Source organism: Chelonoidis abingdonii, chromosome 3 (assembly GCF_003597395.2).
Source record: "Chelonoidis abingdonii isolate Lonesome George chromosome 3, CheloAbing_2.0, whole genome shotgun sequence".
Lineage (NCBI taxonomy): Eukaryota > Metazoa > Chordata > Testudines > Testudinidae > Chelonoidis > Chelonoidis abingdonii.
In genome coordinates, this window is record NC_133771.1 from 10,144,477 (window position 1) to 10,171,123 (window position 26,647).

The following is a 26,647-nucleotide window of genomic DNA, read 5'->3' on the forward strand; positions in this document are numbered from 1 at the left end:
CTTTATATGGTGTTCAAATCTTTGTCTGTGCCGCCTCTTGAATCCAGTTTAATCAGGTCTTTGACATTTCCACCCACGGGTGGAATGTCCGCAGACTGATTTTCTGTCTCCAGTTGCATTTGTTACCCCCAGAGATGCTAGTTCCTGGTAGTCTAGCCTTAGTGACTTCCTCTAGTCATGCCACACTTGTCTTGCTTCAAGAAAGAAGTTAACCCCTCACATCCAGCAGATAACAACTATGAAGGAGGGGGAAATTAAGTTACACATATTCTTCATAAAATAAGTCAGAAGTTTCCCAGATCTTAACGTCAGGGTGTTACTACCAATACGTTAGAGTCCAGTTTGGATTAATTACTCCTGCCTCTCTAAATTCCCAGCTTGAAACAGCTGTTCTTCACTTCGTTCCGAACTATTGTGTAGTGTGGTGACTTAAGTTACCTCGTGTGAGTCTTGTCCCTTTAAATGTTTGGGCACTCATTCCCCACTCCCCAGTGCAGAGCCTGCTCCTTTTGTGTTCAGTTTCTACTATGCCCCCAGAAGAATAATGTCTCACAGCAAATAGCGGTGTTCGTACAAGCGCCCTCTGTGTCTGTCTGTCTCCTTCCCGCTAGGTCCTCATATAATAACCTCCCTCTCTCTGACCTTCCTTTCCTGGGACGGTTGCCTAGACATGCGATGTGCAAAGCTCGCTGCACGATGGAGTTTGCAGATTTTTTAGACTGCAGTGTGTCCTGTCATATAACGCACAGACATTGCATTTTGCAACTCCAGGACTGCCAAACCCCGGGTGAATCAATAGGGTTTTTTCTCCTGACTTCAATGAGCTTGCTTCAGGTCCGTACTGAGCAACAAGCAGATAATGAGGCACACGTGTGCTCTGTGCTGCATAAAGAGAAGCCAATGCAGAAAAAACAACGATACCTTTGGACAGTGGTTACAGCTCGCTGCAAAAAGCGACCTGCAAGAGGTGATCTCTCAAGCCAGATCCTTGAACCCACTGATCCTCCCGGATAAAACTCCCGTTGCCTTTGAAAGGAGCAGCCTGATTGCATGGAGACTGTGTCATTATACAGGGACATAATTGCCATCTGTGTGAGTGCCTGGCACGGCGCTGTAGCGATGACTGTCTGTAAGAGTCAGACCTAGCGATAACAGGTAAAACCTGCGCAGGTGCCGCGGGCCGGTCTATGGGCTACAGCTGGCCAAAGAGCTGAGAGAATGACAGGGGCTTGCACATTGAGAAGGAAATATACTTTAAGAAGCTAGCGATAGAGAGCATCCTCGAAGCGGACCCACTTCCCAACATACAAACCCTCACACCTCTCTCCGCTGCTACATTCTCCAGTGATTACTTCGTGTCTTTCTGTTGATTTCCTTTGCACCAGCCCTCTAAAGAGGGTCTGGTCTCAAGCGAGTGAGGGCATAGCAGGCGAGTTCTAATATCTATTCTGATTGATGCATGGCTTGTGTTGTTTAAATCACTCTGTGCCTCAGTTTCCATTCTGTAACATTGAGGTACACTATATAGGCAGTTCATTGGCGGTGTCTGGGAGACCGATAATAGTTTTGTTACAGATTTTTGAACAGGTGATAGTGGAAACATGTTTTTAGTTAATTATGATATGAGATTTATTCAGTAGTGCCTAGAGGATGCAGTCTGGGGTGAGAGCCCATGTTGCAGGCACTTACACTTACAACATTCAGACAGTCCCATGAGGGGTGTGGAATTCACAGAAACCCCTGTGAGCTGCACTGATGTGCCAAGACTACCTCTGCTCTGTTTCCCTGCCAGCTCAGATTCCAGTACCCTGTTCTTGCTGGAGCAGACACTCCCGTCTGCTCCACACAGACCCCGGGTCTGAATTACTTGCCCAGAGGCTGCAGGTTTACCGGAAAAGTTCACAGAAGGGTAACCTCAGATGCCCAATCCCAATGGAGGTCAAACCCAAATTAAATTCCGTTTTACCCTGTGTAAAGTCTATATGCAAGTAAGAACTCATAAACGTTTGCCCTCTATAACGCTGATAGAGGGATGTGCACAGTTGTTTGCTCCCCCAGGTGATTAATACGTCCCTGAGGTTAATTAATAAGTAAAAAGTGATTTTATTAAATACAGAAAGGATTTAAGTGGTTCCAAGTAGTAACAGACAGAACAAAGTAAGTCACCAAGCAAAATAAAATAAAATGTGCAAATCTATGTCTAATCAAACTGAATACAGATAAGATCCTCACCAGTTCCAGAATGCTCCCTTTTACAGACTAATCTCGTTTTAGCTTGGGTCCAGCAATCACTCACACCCCCTGTAGTTACTGTCCTTTGTTCCAGTTTCCTTCAAGTATCCTGGGGGTGGAGAGGCTCTTTCTTTAGCCAACTGAAGACAAAATGGACGGGTCTCTCTTGGGTTTAAATAGGCTTTCTCTTCTGGGTGGAGACCCCCCTCCTCACTACTATGCAAATCCAGCTCCAAGATGGAGTTCTGGAGTCACCTGGGCAAGTCACATGTCCATGCATGACACATTCTTTACAGGCAGAAGCCATTGTTCACATGGTATCTTGTATGTCTCCAGGAAGACTTATGTGGATTGGAGCATTCCAAGATTCATTTTTCCCCAAGTGCTTCCTGATCAGGTACTTAACCTTGCGAATTCCTTCCTAAAGAAGCTGACCAAATGCCACATAAAGCTTACTTAGAAATCAAGCCAGTATATAGCCAATATTCTTAGCCTCAAGTACAAAATGATATATGTGTACAAATAGGATGAATAGATATAGCAGACCATAACTTTACAGAGATACGCTACATGGCACAGGCAGCACAAAACATATTCCAGTTATTATGTCATACTCCCATAAAGCCTTATTGGAGGTACTGTCACAAGTCCCTGCTCCAAGGAGCTGCCAGGCCAAGTACAAGATGAGAAACAACAGCTAAGCACAAAGGGGTCTTGATCTATTGCACAGGGCTTCTAGGCAGTAGAGCAGGGGTAGACAACCTATGGCACGGGTGTCGAAGGCAGCACATGAGCTGATTTTCAGTGGCACTCACACTGCTCGGGTCCTGGCCACCGGTCCGGGGGGCCTTGCATTTTAAATGAAGTTTCTTAAACATTTAAAAAACTTTATTTACTTTACATACAACCATAGTTTAGTTATATATTACAAACTTATAGAAAGAGACCTTCTAACAACGTTAAAATGTATTACTGGCACGTGAAACCTTAGAGTAAATAAATGAAGACTTGTCACACCACTTCTGAAAGGTTGCTGACCCCTGATCTAGGGTAATACAAATACATAACTATAACAAGTGGATACAACCAACAGGCTGAGGGTTGCAAGGAAATAGCATGGCAATGATGATCCATTGCACAGATGCATTTGGAAAATGTGGATCTGGTTCTGGATTTGGATTGGGTGTCCTTGTACCCCCGGAGAGTCCAGGCATGTTCAGATCTGAAGTCTGCGTTCATGCCCCTCTCTATTTACTCTAAAAAGATAATAAAAGCAAAGATTAAAATAAATGTGATAGGTTTGGCAGGATTCAATTTTTTAAATAATTTTAATGGATAATATTGATGTTTATTTGTAATATTTATTTTTATCCATTGAAATTTTCATAGTTATGGGAAAATATGGAGAAGGGGAGTCAGACAATGAAGGGGGGCAAGCAGTGATTATTTAATGAGAGTAGATATTGAGATGTGAAAAGGGAAAGATTTATAACCCTTAAAAAGCAAATTGTTAACACCACGTGTCCAAAAATACAAAGTAAATATCCTTAAATCAAACTCTTTTCTTTCTTTGCCATCCGTACATTTTGATTAATATTGATGGAATATTTTTGGTCAATTTGTGTGTGTGCGGGAAATCCATGTTTACCAACATTTACCGATTAAAAATCGAATCCTTCCAAGGCTAGTTATTGTTACACACACAGCGAGTAGGGGCCTTAGATATATTTAATTGCGCAGAAGAATAGCCTCAGACTGAAGTCTTTTTATGTGCCCTAGGTCAATTAATAGTTTTTGGCAGGGTCCTTAATAAATTATAATCCCTTTATTCCAGCGCATGAAGCATCGAGTCCTGTGATCACTGATCGCCTTTCTTCACGCTTGATCTTGGCACTGTCTGGTGTATAATCAGCTGGCACCCCCTTCCAGCTGTCATTCCCTCTACTAGTCATCCACTGTCTCCAGACATCAAGCAACCCTTTCACAGCATGGTCAGCTGGCAGGGGTCTGGGGAATGAGAAGCCCTTGTGTTACCAAGCCTACACTTCAACTGGCACTGCTGCCATCTGCACGTATCCCCCTGCTACCCCTCAGGCCTCGCTTTCTTGCCAGATTTATGTGGTCGTTTTGCGTGCCATCAGCCTTTGGAAACGAGCAGGGCTAGTGTCCGTTTGTATGACACCCTCCCATTCTCTGTCTGGAGCAGATCGGAACCCTCATTCACTTTAGTCAAGGGCTTGATCCAAAGTCTGTTGACATCAACTTCCGCTTTGGCTCATGTGTCAATGGTGATGTTTTGAAAAATAGGTTGTTATCACAGGGTTAGGCCCTGTCTTCACTGGGCAGCAAACTGCTGCCCCAAACGTGCCCGACAGTAACAACCACAAGGGCGAAAGCTAAAAATGGTTCTGTCAGACCCAGACTGGAGCATGGTAGAGATGAGTCAATGTGGTTTCTCACAACATTTTTCTGCCAAGAAGGGGATATCAGAGGCATAATTCATGCTACCCTGCAGCAAACATATGGGACCTGATCCCCTTGTTCGCACCAGAAACGCCATTGAATTCAATGATTTCTGATATACACCTGTGTAAGTGAGAAGAGATTCAGGCCCAAGTGTATGATAACCACCCTCCATTGCCTCAAGCTAGTAACACATCTCGTGTATCCCATTCCCTGAAATGATGGGTGCCGAAGTTCAGAAGGGGTTAATACATCACTTAGAGTTTGTGTGGGAAACCGACCCAGACATCAACTAGGCTCTGCATGACGGCTGATGGACATGCCATTAGGACACACCTAAAGGGCAAACCAGCCATCACCACCCTGCACCCCCCTGCTGATGGGGTTTTCATAGTCAGAGCTTTCAAGGCTGGGAGGAACCTTTGTGACCCAGTCTGATGTCCTGCCTAACACAGGCTGCAGCATTCCGCCCAGTGACCCCTGTGTCAAGCCCAGGAGTGGGTGGCTGAATTGGGGCCGTGGGTCCCACTGTTTTTACTGAAACCAACTGAGTTCTGTCTTTTTTTCCAATGTACCCAGGGACCGAATTCAGGAGTGGGGAGGGACTCGCTGCACATCACCCCACAGCAGCATCTTCTGCCCCATGGGACTGGGCCCGGCTCAGGGTCCAGGTCTTGCGACTCGGCATGCAGCATCACGGGCACACCCAGGTTTGGCCCAGCCACCCCTCCATTGTGATGTCATGACTGAGCGGTGCTGGGAGCCTGTGTGCCAGGTCACAATGCCTGGAGCAGGGAGCTGGGCCCAGCTCCATGGACCAGGAGCCTATCTATAACTTCCACCATTTGGGAAACATTGAATTAGGGCATTCTGTAGAGCAGAGGTCCCCAAATTGTGGGGCGCGGTGCAGAGGACCATTTTGGGGAGCACTGCTGGGCCCAAGCCAGCCCCTACAGGGGGTGGGGAGGGAGCACCACCTAGCTCCGCTCCTGGCCCTGGCCCTTGCTACCAGCCCCGGCTGCCAGCCCCACACCTGGGGCTCCACTCCAGGCCCTACACCCAGGGTCCTGGCTCCTGGCCTCAGCTCCCAGCCGGGGGCCCTGCTCCCGGCACTGCTCCGAGCTGTGGCCCCAGTCTTGGCCCCCTTATCCCTGTCTGTGTCTCCTTCCTCACCCCTCCTGGAATCACAACCTCACTCCGGGCCCTGGCTGGTGGGGGGCGGAGACTGGGTAAGAGGAAGCACGATCTTGAAAAGTTTGGGGGCCACTGCTATAAACTGACATCCAGGCTTGATGACTGATGCTCCTTCTTTGTGTTCATGTCCCATCTCGGCATCTCTTTGTCAGCTTGAATTCTTGTTGCCAGATACATATAATGGATGATTGGGGCACCTCGGTCCCACCTAGTTTCTGTCTGTGGCACACAGTAGTTTAGTCTCCTGAGAGGCTTTAATACTTTCATCTAACCCAGGCGATTGGTCTCAATCTTGGGGTCGCTGGGTGGGGTTTAGTGGCCTGTGATATGCAGGAGGTCAGACTAGCCCCTTCTGGCCTCCAGTTCTATGACCTCATAACCCCAACAGCAGGATGGAAAGTGTTACATACTGACTGGAGCACAAGACTGGGCATCAGGAGTTCTGGGTTGTATTTCAGGCTCCTCATACTGATTCACTGTGTATCCTTGGCGAAGTCGCTTCATTTTTCCCTGCCTTGGTTTCCCCATGTAAAATGGGGATAATTCATAACTACCACACAGGGGATGTGAGGCCTAATTCATGTTTGCCGAGTACTTCAAGGTCCACAGATGGAAGAGGCTGTAGACAAAGCTTGATCCAAAGCCCATTGAAGGCAACAGGAAACACCTGGAGTACTGCATCCAGTTTTGGTCCCCCCACTATAGAAAATATGTGGACAAATTGGAGACAGTCCAGTGGAGGGCAACGGAAATGATTAGGAGGCTGGTGCTGCTTGGCTCTGAGGGGCACAGTGTTTCTAGGCATAAGTGAAGATCTCCAGTTGCTTAGCCTGAGTTAGCCCTAAAAGACATACAGAGCTTGCTGATTATAGAAGCTCCTATTACCTTTTGCAATTTAAGATTTTAACTCATTTGTGTATCTATGTTGACTCTCTTTAACCTTCCTTTTCCTATTTAATTAATCTTTAGTTAGTTTATTATAGGATTGGCGATAGGCGTTGTCTTTGGTCTGAGATCTAAGGAGCAAATGACCTGGGGTAAGTGACTGATCCTTTGGGACTGAGAGTAACCTGAATATTGCTGTGATCCTTGGAGTAAGGGACCATCTATCACAAATGTCTGCTCACTTGCTTGGTGAGACAGATCAGAATACCCAGTGGGACTGTCTGCGATTCCATGCTCAGGCTGCTGTAGCGCCAGAGGAGTTTACCCTTGGTAACTGGCTGTGGAATCTACGTGTAGAACTCACAGCCAATCTGGGGTTTGTGCCTTGATTACTAACAGTCTGGCCTGAGGCAGGTACTCACACTTTTGAGCACTGCAGGCAGCATTAAGTCTAACCCATCCCTCCTCACTGAGGCAGGATTACGTAAACCTAGATGATCCCTGACAGATGTTTGTCTAATCTGTTCTTAAAAACCTCCAGGGACAAGGATTGTACACCCTCCTGTAGCGACCTATTCCAGTACTTACCTCGCCTCATATACGTTATAGTTAGAAAGTTTTTTCTAGTATCTAACCTAAATCCCCCTTGCTGCAGCAAAGCCCATTACTTCTTCTCCAATCCTTGGTGGACACTGGAGCCCAATCAATCACCATCCTCTTTATAACAGCCCTTAGGGTGTTTTAAAATGATCAGTCCCCTCTCAGTGTTCTCCAGGCTAGACATGTCTAGTTTTTTTAACCTTTCATCGGACGTCAGGTTTTCTGTCTTTTACTGCTTTTGTTGCTCTCCTCTAGATTTTCTCCAATTTGTCCACCTCTTTCTACAAGTGTGGCACCCAAAACTGGACATAGCACTCCAAATGAGGCCTCACCAGTGCTGAGCTGAGTGGGCAGCTACCTCCCAGGTCTTACGTACAACACTCCTGTTAACACACTTCAGAATGATAATAGCCTTTTTTGCAATTGCATCATATTGTTGTCTCATATTTAATTTGTGATCCATTATAACCCCCAGATCCTTTTCAGCAGTACTATGACCTAGCCAGTTATTCACCATTTTGTAGCTCTGCATTTGATTTTACCTTTCTAAGTGAAGTACTTTGCACTTGTCTTTGTTGAATTTCTTCTTGTTGATCTCAGACCAATTCTCTATGTTATCGAGGACATTTTGAATTCTAATCTTCAAAGTGCTAGCAATCCCTCCCAGCATGGTGTCAGCTGCAAATTTTAAAGTGTACTCTTCACTCCATCATCCAAGTCATTAATGGAAATATTCAATGGCACCAGACCTAAGACAGACCCCTGCAGGACCCCACTGGCCACATCCCCAGCAAACCATTGCTAACTACCCTTTGGGTACAGTCTTTCAACCAGTTGTGCACTCGCCTTATAGTGTTTTATATAGGTATTTCCCTAGTTTGCTTATGAGAATATCATATGGAACTGTGTCAAAAGCCTATTGAAATCAGGATATATCACATCTACTGCTTTGCCCCATATCAACTAGGCCAGTAAACCTTCCAAAGAATGAAATTAGATTGGTTTGGCATGATCTGTTCTTGACAAATCCATGCTGGTTATTCCTTATAACCCTGTGCAAAAATAGCAAACATCATTCTGGGATGTATGAGCAGAAGTATTTTTAAGCAAAACACAAGAAGTAATTCTTTCCTTCTACTCTGCGTTGATTAGGACTCATCTGGAATATTGTGTCCAGCTCTGGGAACCACATTTCAGGGAAAAGGTGGACAAATTAGAAAACGTCCAGAGAAGAGCAAAAAAAGTGATCAAAGATCAAGAATACATGAGCTATGAGGGAAGACTGAAAAATTTGGGTCTGTTTAATGTGAAGAGAAGACAGGATAACAATTTTCAAGTATATAAAACATTGTGACAAAGAGGAGGGAGAGAAATAGCTCTCTTTAACCTCTGAGGATAGGAGAAGAAGCAATGAGCTTAAATTGCAGCAAGGGCACTTTAGGTTGGACATTAGGAAAAACTTCCTAACTGGCAGAGCAGCTAAGCGCTGGAATAAATTGCCTAGGAAGGTAGAGGAATCTCCATCACTGGAAATTTTTAAGAGCAGGTTAGACAAGAACCAGTCATGGATGGTACTGATAATACTTAATCGTGCCTTGAGCACAGGTGACTAGACTAGAAGATCTGTCGAGGTCCCTTCCAGTCCTAAACTTCTATGATCCTATGATTCCGTTATGCTCTAGGTGCTTACTAATGATTGCTTGGTAATTTGTTCCGGTGTCCTTCTGGGTATTGACAATGATACTGACCTCCTTTGTAAATTGCTTTGAGATCTGCTAATCAAAAGCATTGTAAAGAGCTGGGCATTACTATTGCTGTAGTAATCAGCCATTGCTACAGAATACTGCGGTACTGGACCAGTGCTGTAGGAGACTGTTGATACTTTAATCAAGACCGGATGTTAGCAGTAGTCACACCCCCATGACAATACCCCTGACCGGTTTCTGGGAGATTAATACCCCATGCACAAGAGGTGGCTAACTGGCATGCCTTACTGCACTAAGGATTGGTTAATTACCTCCAGTGACAATCCTGAACCACTTCTCACTCTGAAAACTGCTGTCCTTTCCTATTAAATGATATTGACACCCTGCAGCTGCTAAAGCCCAAATCATTCAAGGGAAGGAAAAAAACTAACCCCAAAAGACTTCACTGCCCTGTCTTTCCTTTCTTGGTCCCTGTGGAGTCTGATTGGCTTATATACAATATAAAATTTGTGATCAAAGCCGTGCAGATGCCTCTGTCTCCGCCTTCTGCCATTCACCAGAGGAGAAGCTTCCTTCAAGCTGACACTCGGGAAACGGATTTGTGAAGCTGATCTCGCAGGTAGGGGAGAGCACAGCTGGCCTGGTATGATGAGTAATGCAAGTGAGGGACAGATGTGCCTTTATGCTTGTGCAGAAGGGCGGGCACCGCCCCAGACATCTGTGTTCAGTGAAGGCTTAGAAGGGACGGCAGCAGGGTCATGAAACGGTCCTGATACAATATAGACCCATGGCTCTGCTTGGGCGTAACTGGTCACTCTCCGTGTTGCTGAGCACATGGTCATGCCACAGATCAACAGCAGACTTGGCAATAGCTCTCTTTCTTGTATTCGTTTTACAGTCATTCTTACTTCTACAATCACTGGGGAAAATATCCATTTTCCTCTTTACATTTCCTTGTTTTATTTGGACCCGGCTATCCTGGGACGCTGGAGGCTGATCCTGTGGAGCGTTGGCCGAGTGGGATGGGGATGTGGGGCACACAGTTTTGGTATATTGCTCTATGTTTCTTAGTCGGATAACAGAGCTGACTCGTACAGCTGTTGTAGAGAAAGCAAGTCAGGAATGAGATCCAGCACATTTGCAACCCTGATCATATTGTCTAGGGGGCACACACCAGCCTGAATCACTGTATAAAAGTGTACGATGTCCACAGTTACCGTTCACCGCAAAGGCACAAGTCAGGACAAGCCCAGCTTCTCTGCCGTTCTTTTGGGATTGTGCACAAGTAAACCCACTATCCCTCATGCCTTGGAGGTGCAGCTGCCATTGGAAATCAGCTTTCTAATCAAGATAGTAACCTTTGGCCCCTCCAAAGAGAGGAGTATCATTGGTTTGTAGAGGAGTCACGGGTTCTGGTCCCAGGTGGATGAAAGAGGTTTTGCTTTGGTGTGTGGTTGTACTTCTAACCTTCCCTTTGATTTCCAAGCACATGGGAGCTCCAGTGGCCTCCCGCTGCCTCGCTGATCCTTTTGGCACTGCTGCTGTCTTTTACAATGGCTTACTGGTGAGGAGGAGGAGGTGGGACTGCACTTGCAAAGGAGCAGACTAAATGGCAGGCTCTTCCTGATGGTTCCTGATGGTTCTTATACCCCAGCTTGTCTGTAGGCTTCTCCATACTGTCTCAGGGCTGAGATCCAGCAGCACCACCTGGAGGCGAGAGCAGCTGTGGGATCTGCTCCATTTTACTTCTTCCCCTCCGCGTCCTTGTGAGTCTTCGGATCTGGCAGCTCAGTGGAGGGACCCCTCTGTCTGCCCCTCCGCTCCCCCAGCCCTCCCCCACGGATGCTCCCTCTAGCACAGCGAGAACCTGCGGGAGTTGATGTTCATCTTGGTGACGCCGATGAGCTTGAGGGGTGCGGAGAGGCTGAAGGAGCTCACGAGTGGCAGGTCGCAGAAGAGGTCGGCGAGCTCATCCCGCTCCTCCAGCTCGTAGGTGGCGTCGTTGAGCATGCGCTGGTGCAGGTGGCACGTCTGCTCGATCTTCAGCTTGTGGATATCGCTGCGCAGACGCATGAGCTGCCGCGCCAACTGCTGGTCCTGCAGGCGCATTTCTGTCTGAAACACAGAGACGGGGGAGAGGGGGCGATCAGTCACCGCAGCACTCGGGATTCACTCAGCTTCCCTCTCCCTTTAGCCGAGGGCAGTTTAATTTATCTCTGAATGAGCAGTGATTAAGAGAAAGAGCAATTAGAAAGGGGAAAGAATTTCCAGGGAATTATTCCCACTGCCTTGGGTCAGATCCCCTGCTGGTGTAAATCAGCCTAGTTCCATGGAGTTACATATACACATCAGTTCAGGGTCTGGTGCATAACATTCACCAGGGGCTTGTCCCATCCAGTTTCAAGTGACTCCTGTGATGGGGCTTCCTATGGGGAGATGGTATTCTGCATTATAGCAGATATCATGACCTAGAGGTTGTTTCCTGATATCTAGCCTTGAAAAGTGGCAGATTCAAAAAGCATAAAAGGAAATGCCCTTTCACTCAACACATGATTAGGCTGTGGAACTCATTGCCACTGGATATCCTGGGCCAAAATATTAGCAGGAGTCAAAAGAGGGATTGGACATTATACGAATAATAAGAATAGCCAGTGTCAGATTAATAAATACCAACAAAATTAAAGAGTTTTGGAAGGGAAATAAAAACTTGTGCTCTGGGGCTTACGCCAGTCTGTAAAGATTGCAGACCAGGCTTAGATCTAATGTAGAGACCAAATTGGGTCACACCTGCCAACTGTGGGGTCCTTACACCTTCCTTCAAAACATTTTGTACTGGCCACTGCTGGAGACAGGATACTGGACCAGACGGAACCACCATCTGATCCAGTCTCATCATTCCGAAGTGCCTAAATTTTGCTTTCATCAGTTTCAGTCTGTTTCTCCTACCTGGTACCTCCTAACCACCCCCTCTCTCTGGGGCTTGCCCTCTTGAAATACTGGTAGATGGTTTTCGTTTCTCAACCTGGGCCCTGCTCCCATGCCCACTGGAATTAGTGGCAAGACTCCCATGGATGTCAATAGGCTTTGGATCAGGCCCTTGGTAGTTTTCTGACCAAGCCAAAGCACACCCAGCCACACTCGGACACGGATCTAGTTCTTTTCATCTCTTCCCAGAAGTCAGCTCGTGGAGGATTATGATTTTTGTCGCCTTTCTCTGGGCTTCCTCCCGTTTGAGCCTGTATCAGTTCCTGCAAGGCTCAGAAACTGACACAGAGCGTCCAGCTAACCCCTGCCCTGTGGGCTGGTGCCACAGAGGGGCTGGAGGGCCTCCTGGGGGAATGCCTCTGAGGCAGGGGCAACAGAGTCTGCCCTTGTGGCTCAATACATTCTTCCGACGCACAGGGACAAGGGGCGATAGAGGGTGGCAGGTTCAGTGGCCAGGGCAGTCCTATGTCTCAGCAGTTCAGCTCTGAAAAGGCCTCTCAGAGCCATTGCAACAGGACTGCAAGTTAGGGGACTGCCCCAGCTTGTATCGGGGCTGAACTAGCCCCTGGCAGGCCCTGAGCAGGAGAAGCAAAAGCTGCTTCCTCTCTGTCTCTGCACAGGTAAATGTTGCAGGGGAAAGACCTGGTGCCTTGCCCAGGGATGGTCTCAGTGCAGGTCTGGGGGTGGAATCACTGCTTCGTATGACCAGGGACTGGGAGTGAGACCTGTTTCTCTCCCTGTCATTTTGTGGGACCTTGGGTAAGTCGCTGAGCAACTCTGGGCCTCAGTTTCCCTTTCTGTCAGTTCTCTGCCTCCCTGGGGTGCTGTGAGGCCTCGTGCTCGACGAGTGTGCTCAGGGCTTAGGTTAAACACAGTTAGGATTAATCAGCAGTGGGTTTCTCTCACTGCAGTGGTGAGAGATGGATGGCAGAGCCTGCCAGGCCCTGGCAGAATTTGCCCGAACGCCCTAAGAACATGGTGAAAACCCTGGATCCTCATCTCAGTGGATGGGGGAGGACTGAGTCACGGTTACACAATTACACCAGGCCCAGAGGCAGCTTACTTGTAGCACTGTCAACATTTGTGATGTCATTCCTGTGTCTTCCCCACACAACCTCCACCCCCGAGCAAAACAGAGCCTTACAAAGTATTGATGTTGTTGAAATGTTTCCATTTCTGGGGGAAGTTTTCTCACTTTTCTGCAGGCGTTTTTAACGTTGCCAAAGAGGCTAGCAAAATGGTCGCCGAAAATTTCTATTTATTAAGGATGTCGACAACTGTTTCGATTATGTTTTCACTACTGTTTTCGGTTAACGGTCTCAATAAAAGTTATTTTAAAAAGTCACAGAAATGTTGAAATAACAAAAGAGGGGTCCATGACATGAAAGCCACTTGGACATTTCCAGTTTTTTCAGGAAACCAGCTTTTCCTCTTTTGGGTATTCTGTTAGGACACCATGACATTTTCACACAAGCCAAAATACCAAGATGGCAGATGGTGCTCACATCTCTAATCTCAGACTTTCCTCTCCCTGCCTGCCCCTTGGTGACAGCTGGGGTTTTAACAAGGCAAGCCATGAATACTAGTCTCAGCTCTGCTGGGAAAGTCACTTTCATTCTCTTTGCCAATTCCACCACCTTACACTTTGAGATCTCCACACAAAAAGTGCTCTGAGTGTGCTAAGCAGCATTATGATCCCCACCGGCTGAATCACAAAGAGAGAGACAAGGCACCAGAAACATGAGATGCAGTGACTGATAGTAGTAAAATTACTACCAGGGAGATAAAGCTCTCCTCTGGCTTTGTTTGCTTCTGTGGGGGGTGGGGTTAAGGGATGGGTGGGAAGTTGCTTCTCTTTTGGCTGAGCTTCCTTAAGAAGAGCTGCTTTATTCCTTCCAGAAAATACATAAAGGAAAAAGAAACAAAGCTTTGCGATGGCTGACAAAAGGATTATCGGCACAATGGTGCAACGATGCTGGAGACTCTGCCCATCTCTGATTGAGATCTGACATTCAGACTTTGCTTCTTGATGACTAACAAACACCTTGTGCAGTGACAACTCCTTCAGGGGTGTTTACACACCTGAGGCTTGTATTTGTGGTGACTGGGCTAAGAGTGGAATCCCCGAGGCCAGATTCCACTCACATGGGCTTGGCTCGAGATACACAAGGAAACGCAGGCATCACCAATGGCTTGTTCAGTCTAAAATAACCCTCATTGCAATGGAACTATGGCAATTTACAACAGTGTGGATCTGCCTCTACAGAGCTCAGTTCCATGATGTGATGATTTTCAGGGGTGCTGAGCACCCACAGAACCCATGAACTTCACTGGCAGTTCTGGGTGCTCAGCAGCTCTGAGAGTCAGACCACCAGCCCTCTGCATTTACAGAGCACCTTTCCCTGGAGGAGCTCAAATCTCTTTGAGACCAATTGATAGCTCCCTCCCCATGAATGTGACTCAGGGGCCATGTATTAGTGTCACCCCCAATTTACAGATGGGGAAACAATGGTGTAGCAACACTAGAATTGCTGATCTCTGAGCCATCTAGGCAACTCACTTGTCACTGATGGTAGACCGGACCAGATCTACAGAGGAAAGTTAAGTTATACATAGAGATATATCTATCTCATAGAGCTGGAAGGGACCCTGAAAGGTCATTGAGTCCAGCCCCTGCCTTCACTAGCACGACCAAGTACTGATTTTACCTCAGATCCGTAAGTGGCTCTCTCAAGGATTAAACTCACAACCCTGAGCAGGCCAATGCTCAAACCACCGAGCTATCCCTCCTCCCAAGACTTGACTTGTCCAGGAGCACCCAGAAAGTTAGCAGAGCCTGGGGCAGACGCCAGAAATCCTAACTCTGCCTCTGCTACTCTAGTTCTTAGTTGACAGTAATGGGAACACCTAATCTGAGTTTGACAGAAGGCACCGTAAATGATCAATGACCTCCGTTATAAAGAGACAGTGTCAGGTAGACAGAGTTCTACACAACTCACTGGAAATAGCTAACAAGGCTATTGTTCTCGTGTTAATGGTTGCAGCTGTTTTATCAATTTAAACATTCACTTGCAGGGCCAGCAGCTCAACTTCATCTCACCTGGACAATGAAACCAACCATAAACACACAGGTAAACAGTCCAGCTGTGTGAAGAATAACCAACTGACAGCAACACTGGTGAACAGTCAATTGAATATTCCAGAATCCAGTTCAGAAGTCGCAGGTAAGAAATCTCTTTCAATATGATTTCTGTTTTGAAAAGATCCATTTACATTTTAAAAATGTAGAAGAGCAGAACACTGCATCTGATCCCTGTCATATAATCAGAGGAGAATGTGTGACGTTATTGACGTGAACTGTGACAGTATAGATCATTGTTGCGACCACGGTCCTATGGTTGCACCAGATCTTGTACAGAGGAGGTCAAGTGGGGTGTCTATGGAAAGGTTGTAGTTTGCTGGTTATGATTATACCCTCTGCATGTGTGTATCATTTTTGTATCTGAAGTTATGAATATTGGCTATGTACTTGTATCTCAATGTGTTTGAGTCTAAGTAGCCTCAGTGAAGCATTTGGGCAACTTCTTGAGAAAGGACTTTTCTCAGGAAGTGTGCAATCAAGAAACACTTAACTGACAATGGACTTTGGGAGATGCCAATCCGCATCTGAGCTTTCCTGGGAACGTTCAAACTAACATGTAAACAATGGCGTCGGCCTGCAAAAAGCTGAATCATTCATGGACATGTGACTTGTCCAGGTGGCTGCAAACTCCATCATATTTCTGTGATTTTGCACAGGAGAACAAAGGGGTTTCCGTCCACAAGAGAAAGAATATAAAAGCCCCTGGAAACTCCTCTATTTTGTCTTCCCCTGGCTTAAGAGATGGCTTCTCAGCCCCCAAGAGATGTCTGACAGAAACTGGAATAAAGGACAGTAACTATGGGGGTGTGAGTGATTGCTGGACCCAGACTAGAAAGGAGTCCAGTCTGTGAAGGAAGCTTATTGGAACATGTCTAAGGGTTAGATTTACCTGTATGCAGTTTCTGAGACTTGTGTGTTTTGTTTCATTTTGCTTAGTAACTTACTTTGTTTTGTCTGTTATTACTTGGAACCACATAAATCCTACTTTTTATACTTAGTAAAATCACTTTTGCTTATTATTGAACCCAGAGTTAGTGACTAGTACCTGGGGGAGCAACAGCTGTGCATATCTCTCTATCAGTGTTACAGAGGGCGGACAATTGATGAGTTTACCCCATATAAGCTTTATACAGGGTAAAACAAATTCATTTGGGGTTTAGGCTCCCACAAAGACTGAATACTGGGTGCTGGGAAAGTCTCTGTTAACTAAGAAGCCCCTGAGCTGAGTGGATCTCAGTTTCAGTGAACTGCAGAGAAGTGTGGATCTGTGCTGCAGCTGACTGAAGTGTCTAACTCAGCAAGACAGGAGTGCAGGGAAGCCTCTTCTGGCACGGAGGTTTGTTCTTAGTGGTATCCCAGCACACCTAGGGACAGTCATGAGGGAGTTTCTGTGACCAAACCCGTCACAGAGTGAATCTTATTTTGCCATGGAATCCTGGAGATTAGAGGTGGAAAAGACCGGCTTGCACAACTAGTGTCTGGTCCTACTTCTATTGAAGTCAAAACTCCCGTTGACTTCAACGGTGCAAGACTGAGCCCTGAATGGAGGATTATTCCTCAGTGTTGATTTATTCGCATTTGATGGAGAATTTGCTCTCCTGTTTCCTACTTGCTCAGTTTTCAACAAGGGATGCCTTGGAGGTAGTTCAGAAATGCACCATTTGTTTTCTCTCATCCTGAAACCACAGAAGGTATGTGTCCCAGCTATTGGTATATAACCTCCATTTTCATGTGGAGCATCAGTGAACTCTCAGTACCTCCGTCCTAACCAAAGGGACGCATCTTGCTTACCCTCACCAGCCCAGAAGGCCCTTTATCAGATATTTACAGTGGAGAGCACATTATAATAGGGAGTTTCATGGACCCACCTCTCAGTGCAACCCCATAATAGTCCTGTCCGTCTGGATAAGGTGCTTATAAAGTCTCCATTACGGTAGTATCTGAGCACCTTGCACTCCTTAATGTAAGTGCTGTAAGCTCAGTGTACAGAGGGGAACTGAGGCACAGAGAGTCTGAGCTTGTCTACACAGGGTGGGGGAGGGGGAGGTGAGTCCGCATTAACGTTAGTGCCCACTCAAATGACTTGTGTCCATATAACACAAGGAATATTGTGTACTAACAAGCCAGTCAATCCATGTTCTGTATTCTGCTTTGAAAGCGTATTAAGTTCATTGTTATGGCATCCCACATTCTAAGTTAGTGCCCTAATCACTGCACTGTCCTCCCTCTCGCTGTTTAATGGTAGTCATTACTTCTGTGGGACAGTAATATTAGGAAAATATTTCATTTGCTTTTAACCTCTTTCCATGGCACACATCCACTGGAAAGAAAAAGAAACCAGCACCATAGGAGCAGCCAGCTCTCTGCAGACCACCAGCAAGGGCCCCTTGGACCATCATTTGGGAGCCTGTGCCCCTGCTTCAGTGGAGTCAAGGAGTTCAGCCAGTTGTGGCACGAGGGGGCAACCCAAAGAAAAGCTTCCCCGGGGAATTCCTATGTGCCACAGGGTGATATTTCCCAGCATCTCTCACTGCGGCAATGCAGAGCAGGGCGGTAAGAGGAGAATGGTCCTGGCTTGCTGACTGAGTTAGAATTGAGGGACACCAGTGGGGCTGCAGACGGAAGTTTGCATTGCCACGGCCCATGCTGTCACAGAGAGCTTCGCTCGCCCAGGCGACCAGTCCTGCATCTCTCACTAAATCCAGTCTCAGAAAAACCAAAGGACTCCTCCCATCCCCCCACAACATCAGCATGATCTGCGATGAGATGCACATCAACAGCGTTCCTGCTCGAGTTTCTTCTTCCAAATTCAGCTAAGTGCCCATTTAGCTCATTTCGGGAGCAGAGGCTGGGATAAAAATAGGCCCATTTGGAAACCTATTGCAGAGTAACAGAGCTCTTGATGTGGATGAGGAATTGATCTGTGGAGACACCAAGGTTCACTAAGATTTATGTACCATTACTGCCTTTTTAATTAGGACCTGAGCCAATTCCCATTGAAGTTAGTGGGAAGGCTCTCAGTGATTTCAGTAGCAGTCAGACCAGCCTTAGTAAATCTGACCATTCACAACAACTATATTCACAGTAGAGCTAGGTGAAAAATTTTTGGACTAAGCTTAAGTTTGCCAAAAAATGCAGATTTGGGTTGCCTGAAAAAATGTCGCAAATTCATCTCAAATTTTCCAAAGCATTTGGATTGCAAAAAGAGAGCAAAACAATTTCCAATAAAATCAAAATGTTCCATTTCAACGTTTTCAAAATGAAACGTTTTGATTCAAAACCATTGTTTGTTCCAAATTTGATTTCAATTTGATTTAATTTTGTTTAGAAAAAGATTTTTAAAACCCCTCAAAAATGAACTCTTTCATTGCAAGTTGACTGAAACAGTTTGTTCGACACAAACCACCATTTTCCCCCCTACTTCTTTAGTTTGGCCACCAAACTGACCAATCAATTATTTGCACAGCTCTAATATTCGGTTAAGTGTTTCCTGCTACAGACCAGCTGGAATTAGCTCTATTTTACCGCCCTGAAGAAAGCATCAGATCTGGGGGTGTCTGATTAGACAGTATTTTCTCCATCAGGGATGAGCACTGAGCCAAATTCAGACCCATCATTAGAGGCATGAGGAAGTTGTGCTCACTTGCACCAAGAAGCTGAGAACTGAGGCTTGTTTTTAGGCTGGTAAAATTTATCAAAAACATTTTCAAAAAGAAAGAGAAAAATGTTTCTTTACAAACATTTTGACAAAACAGGAAAATAATTTCACTGAAATGAAAAATGTTCAGTTTTTGGATTTTTTCCACTTTCTTTTCCACTTTTTTTTTCCTTCCACTTTCTTTTTCATGCTGCCACACCCTCCATGCCAGCCAGCTTTCCTGCAGGGTAGGACCTGGCTCCCTTTGTCTGTCTGAACCTGTTGGCCGATCCATGCTAACAAGTAAATATTAAAGCCCAAAGTCCATTACTTCAGTCAGAGCTAACCACATCTGTGAGCAGAATCTGTGGTGAGTGCAGACGTTGGGCCTTTCACCCTCAGGACACTGTTTAATTTACTTTGCTTTGGAAATACCAAGAAAATCCAATGTTGCAATGTTACTTTTAGGCCATGTCTACACTACAAAATTAAGTCAACCTAACTTAAGTCAGCATACATCTGCTGCAGTAATTACATCGCTTGTGTATGTCTACACTTTACTCCTTGTGTCGGTGGTGCGTCCTCACCAGGAGCACTTGTTTCCATTCTACAGTCAGAGTGGGGCATTGTGGGAAGGCTCCTGAAAGCTAGTAACAGCAGACATAAGCAACCCAGTGTCTACGTGAGACTTGTGTCAACCCAACTACATTGGCTTTGACTCTACGCCGCTCATGGAGGTGAAGTTATTAAATTGGTGTAGCTGGGCTGTTACATAGGTGGGAACAAAATTTAAGTGTAGACATTTCCATAGGTAGATCGACGTGAGCTGCCTTGCATTGACTTAACCACTGGTTTTGACTGAGCAGGGAATTTAGGATTTACTCTATAATGTTAAAGGACCTTTAACATGATTTGAATACTCAGAACTGGTCAGAACTGTTCACCTAACATAAAAATCAAAGATGGGAATAATTTCCAGGACTCAGGCATGCTGGGACTGAGAGTTATTGAACCCCTCGAGAAGCTTGTAATGTGCTGAGCTGCGCAATTTGCAGTTACAGCTGCAAAACATGCCTTGGGAAGGAATTTGCATTCCAGAATCTATCAGACTTTAAAGGCTAGATGGTCAACTGGTGCCAATTGGTGCAACTCCATTGACTTCAGCAGAGCTATACTAGTGTACGCTAGCTGAGGGGCTGGCCTCAATAAGTGTTATGTCGTGACTCTGAGGGAGTGCTATCACCTCCTGGGCCATTAGAGCTGAAGACCATGAAAATTTCCCCTAGATTTGCAATATGGTCTTGGATTTGCCCCTTTGGCCTCTCTGATTGGACCTGTGGCCTTCAGGAGTCAGACTGGCTCCTTTTGAGGAGCTGAAGGCCATGCCTTGTGTCCCTGGAAGAAATCATGCCCTCTAGATTTGCAGCAAGGGCTTAGCTCTACGCTATAGCTTTAATTTTATATCTGGGCACTTTGAATTGATCCGTTTCTTGGCTGGGTGTCCCCACATGTGTGTGCCTTTGACCCCTGAGAGGTTAGATGAGCACCACCAGTTCTGACATTACTTCTAGGGAAGGCCACTCAGGCTAGCGCAGACTGCAGGCGGCCACTTCGTTGCTCAGGGCAGACTGGCAAAAGTCAATCAGACTGCTGCTCTGTACTCTGCTGCCAGGTCAGTTCCAGAAGGTAGTTTAGAATGCTGGTTACTCCCTAAATTGTCTGTCTCCCGAGTTCCTCAGAGGTTGCCTCTCATGCGATGCCCTGTTGCTGCACCTGCATTCAGCTGGAGTGGCTGTCCCAGGATGGAGCTCATGGAATTCCCAGCTCCCTTTCTCTGCGCATATAACACAGCCCAGAAATACTTATTGCTCACCTGGTAGCTTGTCAAGGCCCACGGGTAGGGTGTTTGGGGGCATGCCAAGCTCCCCAGGGCAAGATCCCAGTGGCAGGCCCTCTTTGCTGGTATTTGCTCCTGCTATAAGTACATGTAAACCAAAGCCTAGCCACCTCTGGAGGCAAATACTACCCTGAGAGTTGCAAGTGTAACACCTATTCACTAGAGTGCAACTGAGGCAGAATTTGACCTGTAAGATGAAATCCTAGCCCCATCAAAGTCAATGGTTGCTTTGCCATTGATTTCAGTGCAGCCAGGATTTCACCCTTAAAGCGAAGTATAAAATGGGTATTTTGTTTGTTAGGGTATTTTGCTAACTTCAAGCCTTGATATGCTCTAACCATCTGCTGGCAGCTGTTCCCCATGGTTGGTCCATTCTAGGTGCGGATTAAGAGCTGTGGTGAGTCAAAAACACGCGCTTTGTTTCAGGGAAATTCTTCTAAATTACGTAAAATGCAGTCAGGTCCAGTGATGAGTGTCTTTTGAGTGCCCATGAGTATCATTAGGAGAGTGGGACATGCAGATAGGTCTTTTTCTTCTTTTTATTTTATCTTGCTCTGTTTATTTACAACTTTTATCTTTCATCCCATGGTGTACATCCACCCCCAAACCCAAGCCCCAGATCGGAACAGCACAGCTGGGCTCAGAACAAATCTCTACTTGTGTAAAGGGCAGAATCCAAAGTCCAGATGCAAATCTGCTAGAATTTGGGATTGGAAAATGAAACCTGCACCTTGCCATCACTGGGCCTGTTCAATCTGTTTTTCAGATTACAGCCATTGTGGAGTGAGGTTTGAGTCATAAACTCAAATTTGACATGGATCCTAATCTGATGCAATGAGCCAAGATTTGCTAACGTGACTAATGATTGTGGGGCGCCCAACTTGACTCTTTAAAGAATCTGATTTTCAGAAAAAGGCCAAGCACCTGTGCTCTGATAATCAGGCCCCTGGCAAGTGTATCAAGCTGGACTCCCAAAAACTGACACAACTAAAATCACACATCATTTTTGCAAATAATTTATATACAGGTAAACCAGAGCTGGGAAAATGCAGTAAATGTATGTGTGAATATTCTTGTGAATGAAACTCATTTAAGTCACATTTATTCATTTATTTGCCAATATTTGGGTGGAGAAAATTTTATTCACAAGATTTTTTTTCTTGTGGAAAGCAAAGCACTAGTGCAAATAAATATTCACAAGTGCACTCACTCTCAAAGTGCTCTCATAGCCATTTAGAAGAGATGTTATGATTATTACTGCAAATTTGGCAAACAATTACGAATGTTGGCAGAGCGTTCACAAACAAACACAGAAACTTTTTCTTTTATAATGCCTAGGATGTCCAGTCAGGCAACAGGAATAAAACCATGTGACTCAGGTGAACAGTCACAGGGCATGAATAATAGAGAATAAATACTCATTGTGACAATGAGGAATGGATTGTTGGGTGGTTAGAGCACTGGAGACTTGGGGTTAAGTCTCTGCTGTGCCACAGACTTCCTGTGGACCTTGGGCAAGTCACTTAGCCTCTTTGCGGTTCAGTTCCCCCATCCATAAAATGGGGATAACAACATTGCCCTATTTCACAGGGTTGTTGTGAAGATAAATACATTGAATGTTATCATTCCCTCAAATACTAGAGTAATGGGGACCATAAAAAAAACGTAAGACAGATCGACTATCTCACGAGGCCAACATCTTTTCTCACAACCATTTTGTTTGAATATCCAGTCCCTGTGTACAAATCATGACCTGGTCACATGCAATTTCCAAAGAGGCACAACAAAAATAAAAAAGGCTACAGTTCATCAAAGAGATTGCTTGCTGTCTAGAGTTTTCCCAGTGGCAACCCTGATGGTTGGATTCAGCTCCAACTTTGACCTCCTACAGAATGCTGGTCACACAACCTTACCTTCCCCAAACCAGCCCCTGCTCCTGCCAGAGAAAGAAAAACCATAGAAGATTGTTCACCGCTGTAACTAGTGAGTCCCAAAGACAGAATGTACCAGACCAGTGGTTCCCAAACTTTTTTCCACCAAGGATCCCTTTGCCATCTGACTAAATTACCCAGGCCCATTTCATTTTGTATACAGAGGTTTCGTGTTCTTATTATTCTCTTTGTTGGGTTAGTTATTATTTTATTGTTTGATCCTTGCTGATTTGATATTCTGTTTCAACAGTAGATAATTTTTTCTTCTTAATGCTTCCACATTTTAAGCACTGATCCATTTTTGTCTCAAAATTCACAGTCCGTTTTGGTCAATTTCACAGTTAGAGGATTTTAAAAATGGTAAATTTCATGATTTCAGCTGTTTACATCTGAAATTTCACAGTGTTGTAATTGCAGGGGTCCTGATCCAAAAAGGAGTTTGGGGGAGGTCACAAGGTTATTGTAGGGGGGGATTGCAGTACTGCAACCCTTACTTCCGTGCTGTTTCTGGCAGCGGTGCTGCCTTCAGAGTTGGGCAGGTGGAAAGCGGCATCTGTTAGCCCAGAGCCCAGCTCTGAAGGCAGAGCCGCTGCCAGCAGCAGCGCAGTAGTAAGGATGGCATGGTATGATATTGCTACCCTTACTTCTGGGCTGCTGCCTTCAGAGCTGGACCCTCAGACAGCAGACGCCACTCTCTGCCCGCCCAGCTCTGACAGCAACAGCGCAGGAGTAAGGGTGACTTGGTATGGTATTACTCCCCTTACTTCTGTGCTGCGACTGGCGGCGTGCTGACTTCAGAGCTGGGCGCCTGGCCAACAGCCACTGCTCTCTGGCTACCCAGCTCTGAAGACAGAGCAGAAGTAAGGGTGGCAATACTGTACCCCCCCTAAAATAACCTTGTGACACCCCCACCCCCTGCAACTCCCTTTTGGGTCAGGGCCCCCAGATTTAGAAACACTGGTCTCCCTGTGAAATCTGTACCGTATAGGGTAAAAGCCCACAAAAGACCAGATTTCATGGTCCGTGATGCATTTTTCATGGCCATGAATTTAGTAGGGCCCTACACATCACCTTTATTTTCACTTTAACTAAAATGATATTTGTGGTGTAGTCATGGTATTACTGAAATGCCCCCACCAGCGTGAGCTCTCCTGCACCATACGTGTGAGGTCACAAAGTGCAAGGACACCATTTTCAGTGGTGAGCTGGAGCCGGTTCCCACAGGTTCCCAAGAACTGGTTGCTAAAATTAGACCTCTACGGAGAACCGGTTGTTAAAGGGCCAGGGAGTGGGCAAAGAACTCTGGTTCCCGGGCTGGACCATCCTGTTGCTCCCAGGATTCCCAGCTGGGGAGGCTGAGGCTCCCCTAGCCCTTCTCCCACTTCCCCCCAGCTGCAGCGTGGCCAGCCGCCGGCATCAGCTGGGCAGCTCAGCTGAGCTCTGGAGTTGTTCTGCTGCTTTGAGCTGCTGGCAAAGTAAGGGGGGATGGGGCTGCAAGCTTTAGTGCTGCCGGGGGGGCAAGTGGGGCAATTTGCCCCAGGCCCTGCAGGGGCCCCTGGCCCCACAAATATGTCTCCCCCGACCCCGGACCCTCCCCTGCTCTCCCACCTTAAATCAGAACTTTTTATAGGGAACCGGTTGTTAAGATTTTGGCAGCTCATCACTGACCATTTTATTCTCAAAAGGGACCCCTCCGCGCAGCGTGACCTTGCACAAGAAGATGGTGTCCTATGTACAGGGTGACCTGGCACATATGGGGAGATCACACTGTGGGGAGGGTGCCATTTGGAGAACAAGATGGTGTCCTCCTTGTGGCAAAAATGTCATAACACTGTACCAGCGCATTCCAGCCCCGCTGCCCTACTCTGGCTCCAGGGGCAGACCCCCACATAACCCACGGCAGACCCCACTTTGGGAACCATTGGACTAGACAGTCACTTTAATTTTCTCTTTTAAGACCATTATTTATCTTGGAAAGGAAACCACTTACCAGTTCCTTCCTGAGCCAATTCAGAGCTTCCTGAATGCTTTCAAAGCCACTTAGTTTCCCTGAAGTAAGAGTCACCTTCTCCTGGGAAGAACTCCCTTTGAGATGCACCTGCACCTTTCTTAAAGAGGGGGCTTCCTCTGTGGCCTTTTTTTCTTCTTTAACCTCTTCCTCCCCAGAGGGCTTGGGGCTTTTCCACGTCTGGTCCTCAAGTTTGGCCTTCCACTCCAAGTAGGAAGGGCGCCTGGTCTCCAGTCTCAGTTTCTCTGTCAGAGCCTTCAGGCTTCTCAGGTGGTCATGGGGGGGTGTGGCATTCTCAGAGGAGGCATCTGCACTGTCCACCACCTCTTCTATTTGGATTCTGGGCAAAGACATCTTCTTCTGTAGTAAAATGTTATATAGGTTGATTGTAAAGTTCAGGGCAACAGCAAAACTCAGGGGATCTTTCTTCTGAGAACAGCTTCCATCTGTTGACTTGACACACAAAAGCAAGCTCTCGTAAGCCAGCCAGTCACATCAGCTGCCTCTCCTCTCTGGCGTCACTTTAATTACGGAAAACACCTAAAAATAATGAACGATTGTTTTAGCTGCAAGAAAAAAAAAAGGCAATGACAGCTGAGTGACAGCTCCTCCTAAAACCTGTCTGGAATGCAGCGAGTGAACACACGTTATAAACCACCATGCAAAGCTCTTCCTGGGTTATGTTACTTCACTACAGATTCCTGACTGTTCTCTTGGGCAAGAATTAACAAGCTCTAACTTTTAGAGAAACCTTTGTCAGGAAGATCTCTCAATCCTTAAGCTTCAGACCATAATGAGGTCAGGAAGAAAGCCTAGTCCCCCTCTAGTGATAGCATAGCATTGCATAACTAGATGCCTTTGGGAGGTTTTACACTTTCCTCTGAAGCATCCAGCGTTGGCCATTGGTGAAGTGAGGCTCTTGATCAAACAGGCTCAGATGCAGTAAAAACTCAGACTTCTAGCCAGAATTCAAGTCAAAGGCAGTTGGGACATGTTTGATTAACTTTTTTTGTTCCAGCCCAGTTTTTCAGACTTTATTGTTTCAGATACAAAGGATTAGGTCTGTTCAAGCATCTGAACTTTTGGTCCCAAGCCATAATATTCAGATCTAGCTCCTCATTTCAGAAGATCGGGAGGAGGGGACAGAGTTTGGCCTGTTACAGATACAAGGAGTAACTGTGACATACATATCCAGACTGGGGTTCAGACCCCAAATCTTTCCAAAGTTCAATGTGTTTGGACATGGGATTATGGGCTCCTTGCCTTCTCTGACATAAACACAGAGCAATCTGTACATTTAAAAACAGAACAAGACCTAAAGCCCTACCAAAACAAAACACTCCACTGCACCCTTTGGGGAGAGGAGGAGAGCGCAAACAACACGACAAGTGTTAATCATGTCGCTTAATGAATGTACGGTGATGGGTGCAGTATAGGGGCATCTATAGAATAGACCAGTATTGGGAGCAAACCTTAAAACTTTGAAATTTCACATATCTCCACTCCGCTCACACACCTCTTCGTCTGAGACTAACCCTGCACCACTGGCACCTTTCAGAGAGGCGATCAGTATGTTTTACAGACATCACTGCTCTGAGGTAGGCAAGTTTTATTAATTGGCTGAAATGACAGTGGATTAAGATATGGGTTCTAGTCTTACTGGCTCCCTGTGTGACTGTAGCCATATCACTTCCCCTATTTGTGCCTCAGTTTACCCATCTGTAAAATGGAGATAAATGAGGCCAACGTGTGATATCTAAGCATTACCATTGTTTCACGGAACGAGATGATGTTAGGCGCAGATAAATTAAGTGACTTTCTCAAGGAGTTGCACTAAGTCTGTGGCTGAGCTAGGAATAGATCCAAAGGAGTAAAAACAGAAAACAAAAATCTGTGCTGCTAGATTGGTAGCATGCCCAGAAAGAACTGCCAGTGGATATCCAGCCTTCTAGCTGAATACATTAAAT

At 46.0% G+C, this 26,647-nt stretch overlaps 1 protein-coding gene across 1 annotated transcript; it reads right to left on the reverse strand.

Moving 5' to 3' along the window:
- Positions 1–10,931: 10,931 nt before the first annotated feature.
- FAM167A (family with sequence similarity 167 member A) lies at positions 10,932–25,066 on the reverse strand. Its single transcript, XM_032763508.1, has 2 exons — positions 24,663–25,066; positions 10,932–11,195 (listed from the first exon to the last, which is right to left on the reverse strand). Exons 1-2 carry the CDS (start codon positions 25,032–25,034, stop codon positions 10,932–10,934), a joined length of 636 nt encoding a protein of 211 aa, XP_032619399.1. The 5' UTR covers positions 25,035–25,066.
- Between the last annotated feature and the right edge of the window lie 1,581 nt (positions 25,067–26,647).

What these genes read in the sequence shown, in the direction of transcription:
- FAM167A (XM_032763508.1), bottom strand. Translation starts at nt 25,034, where the DNA reads ATGTCTTTGCCCAGAATCCAAATAGAAGAGGTGGTGGACAGTGCAGAT. An exon ending in ATTGGCTCAGGAAGGAACTG is followed by an intron (nt 11,196 to 24,662) that starts GTAAGTGGTTTC and finishes TCTGTGTTTCAG; the next exon opens with ACAGAAATGCGCCTGCAGGA.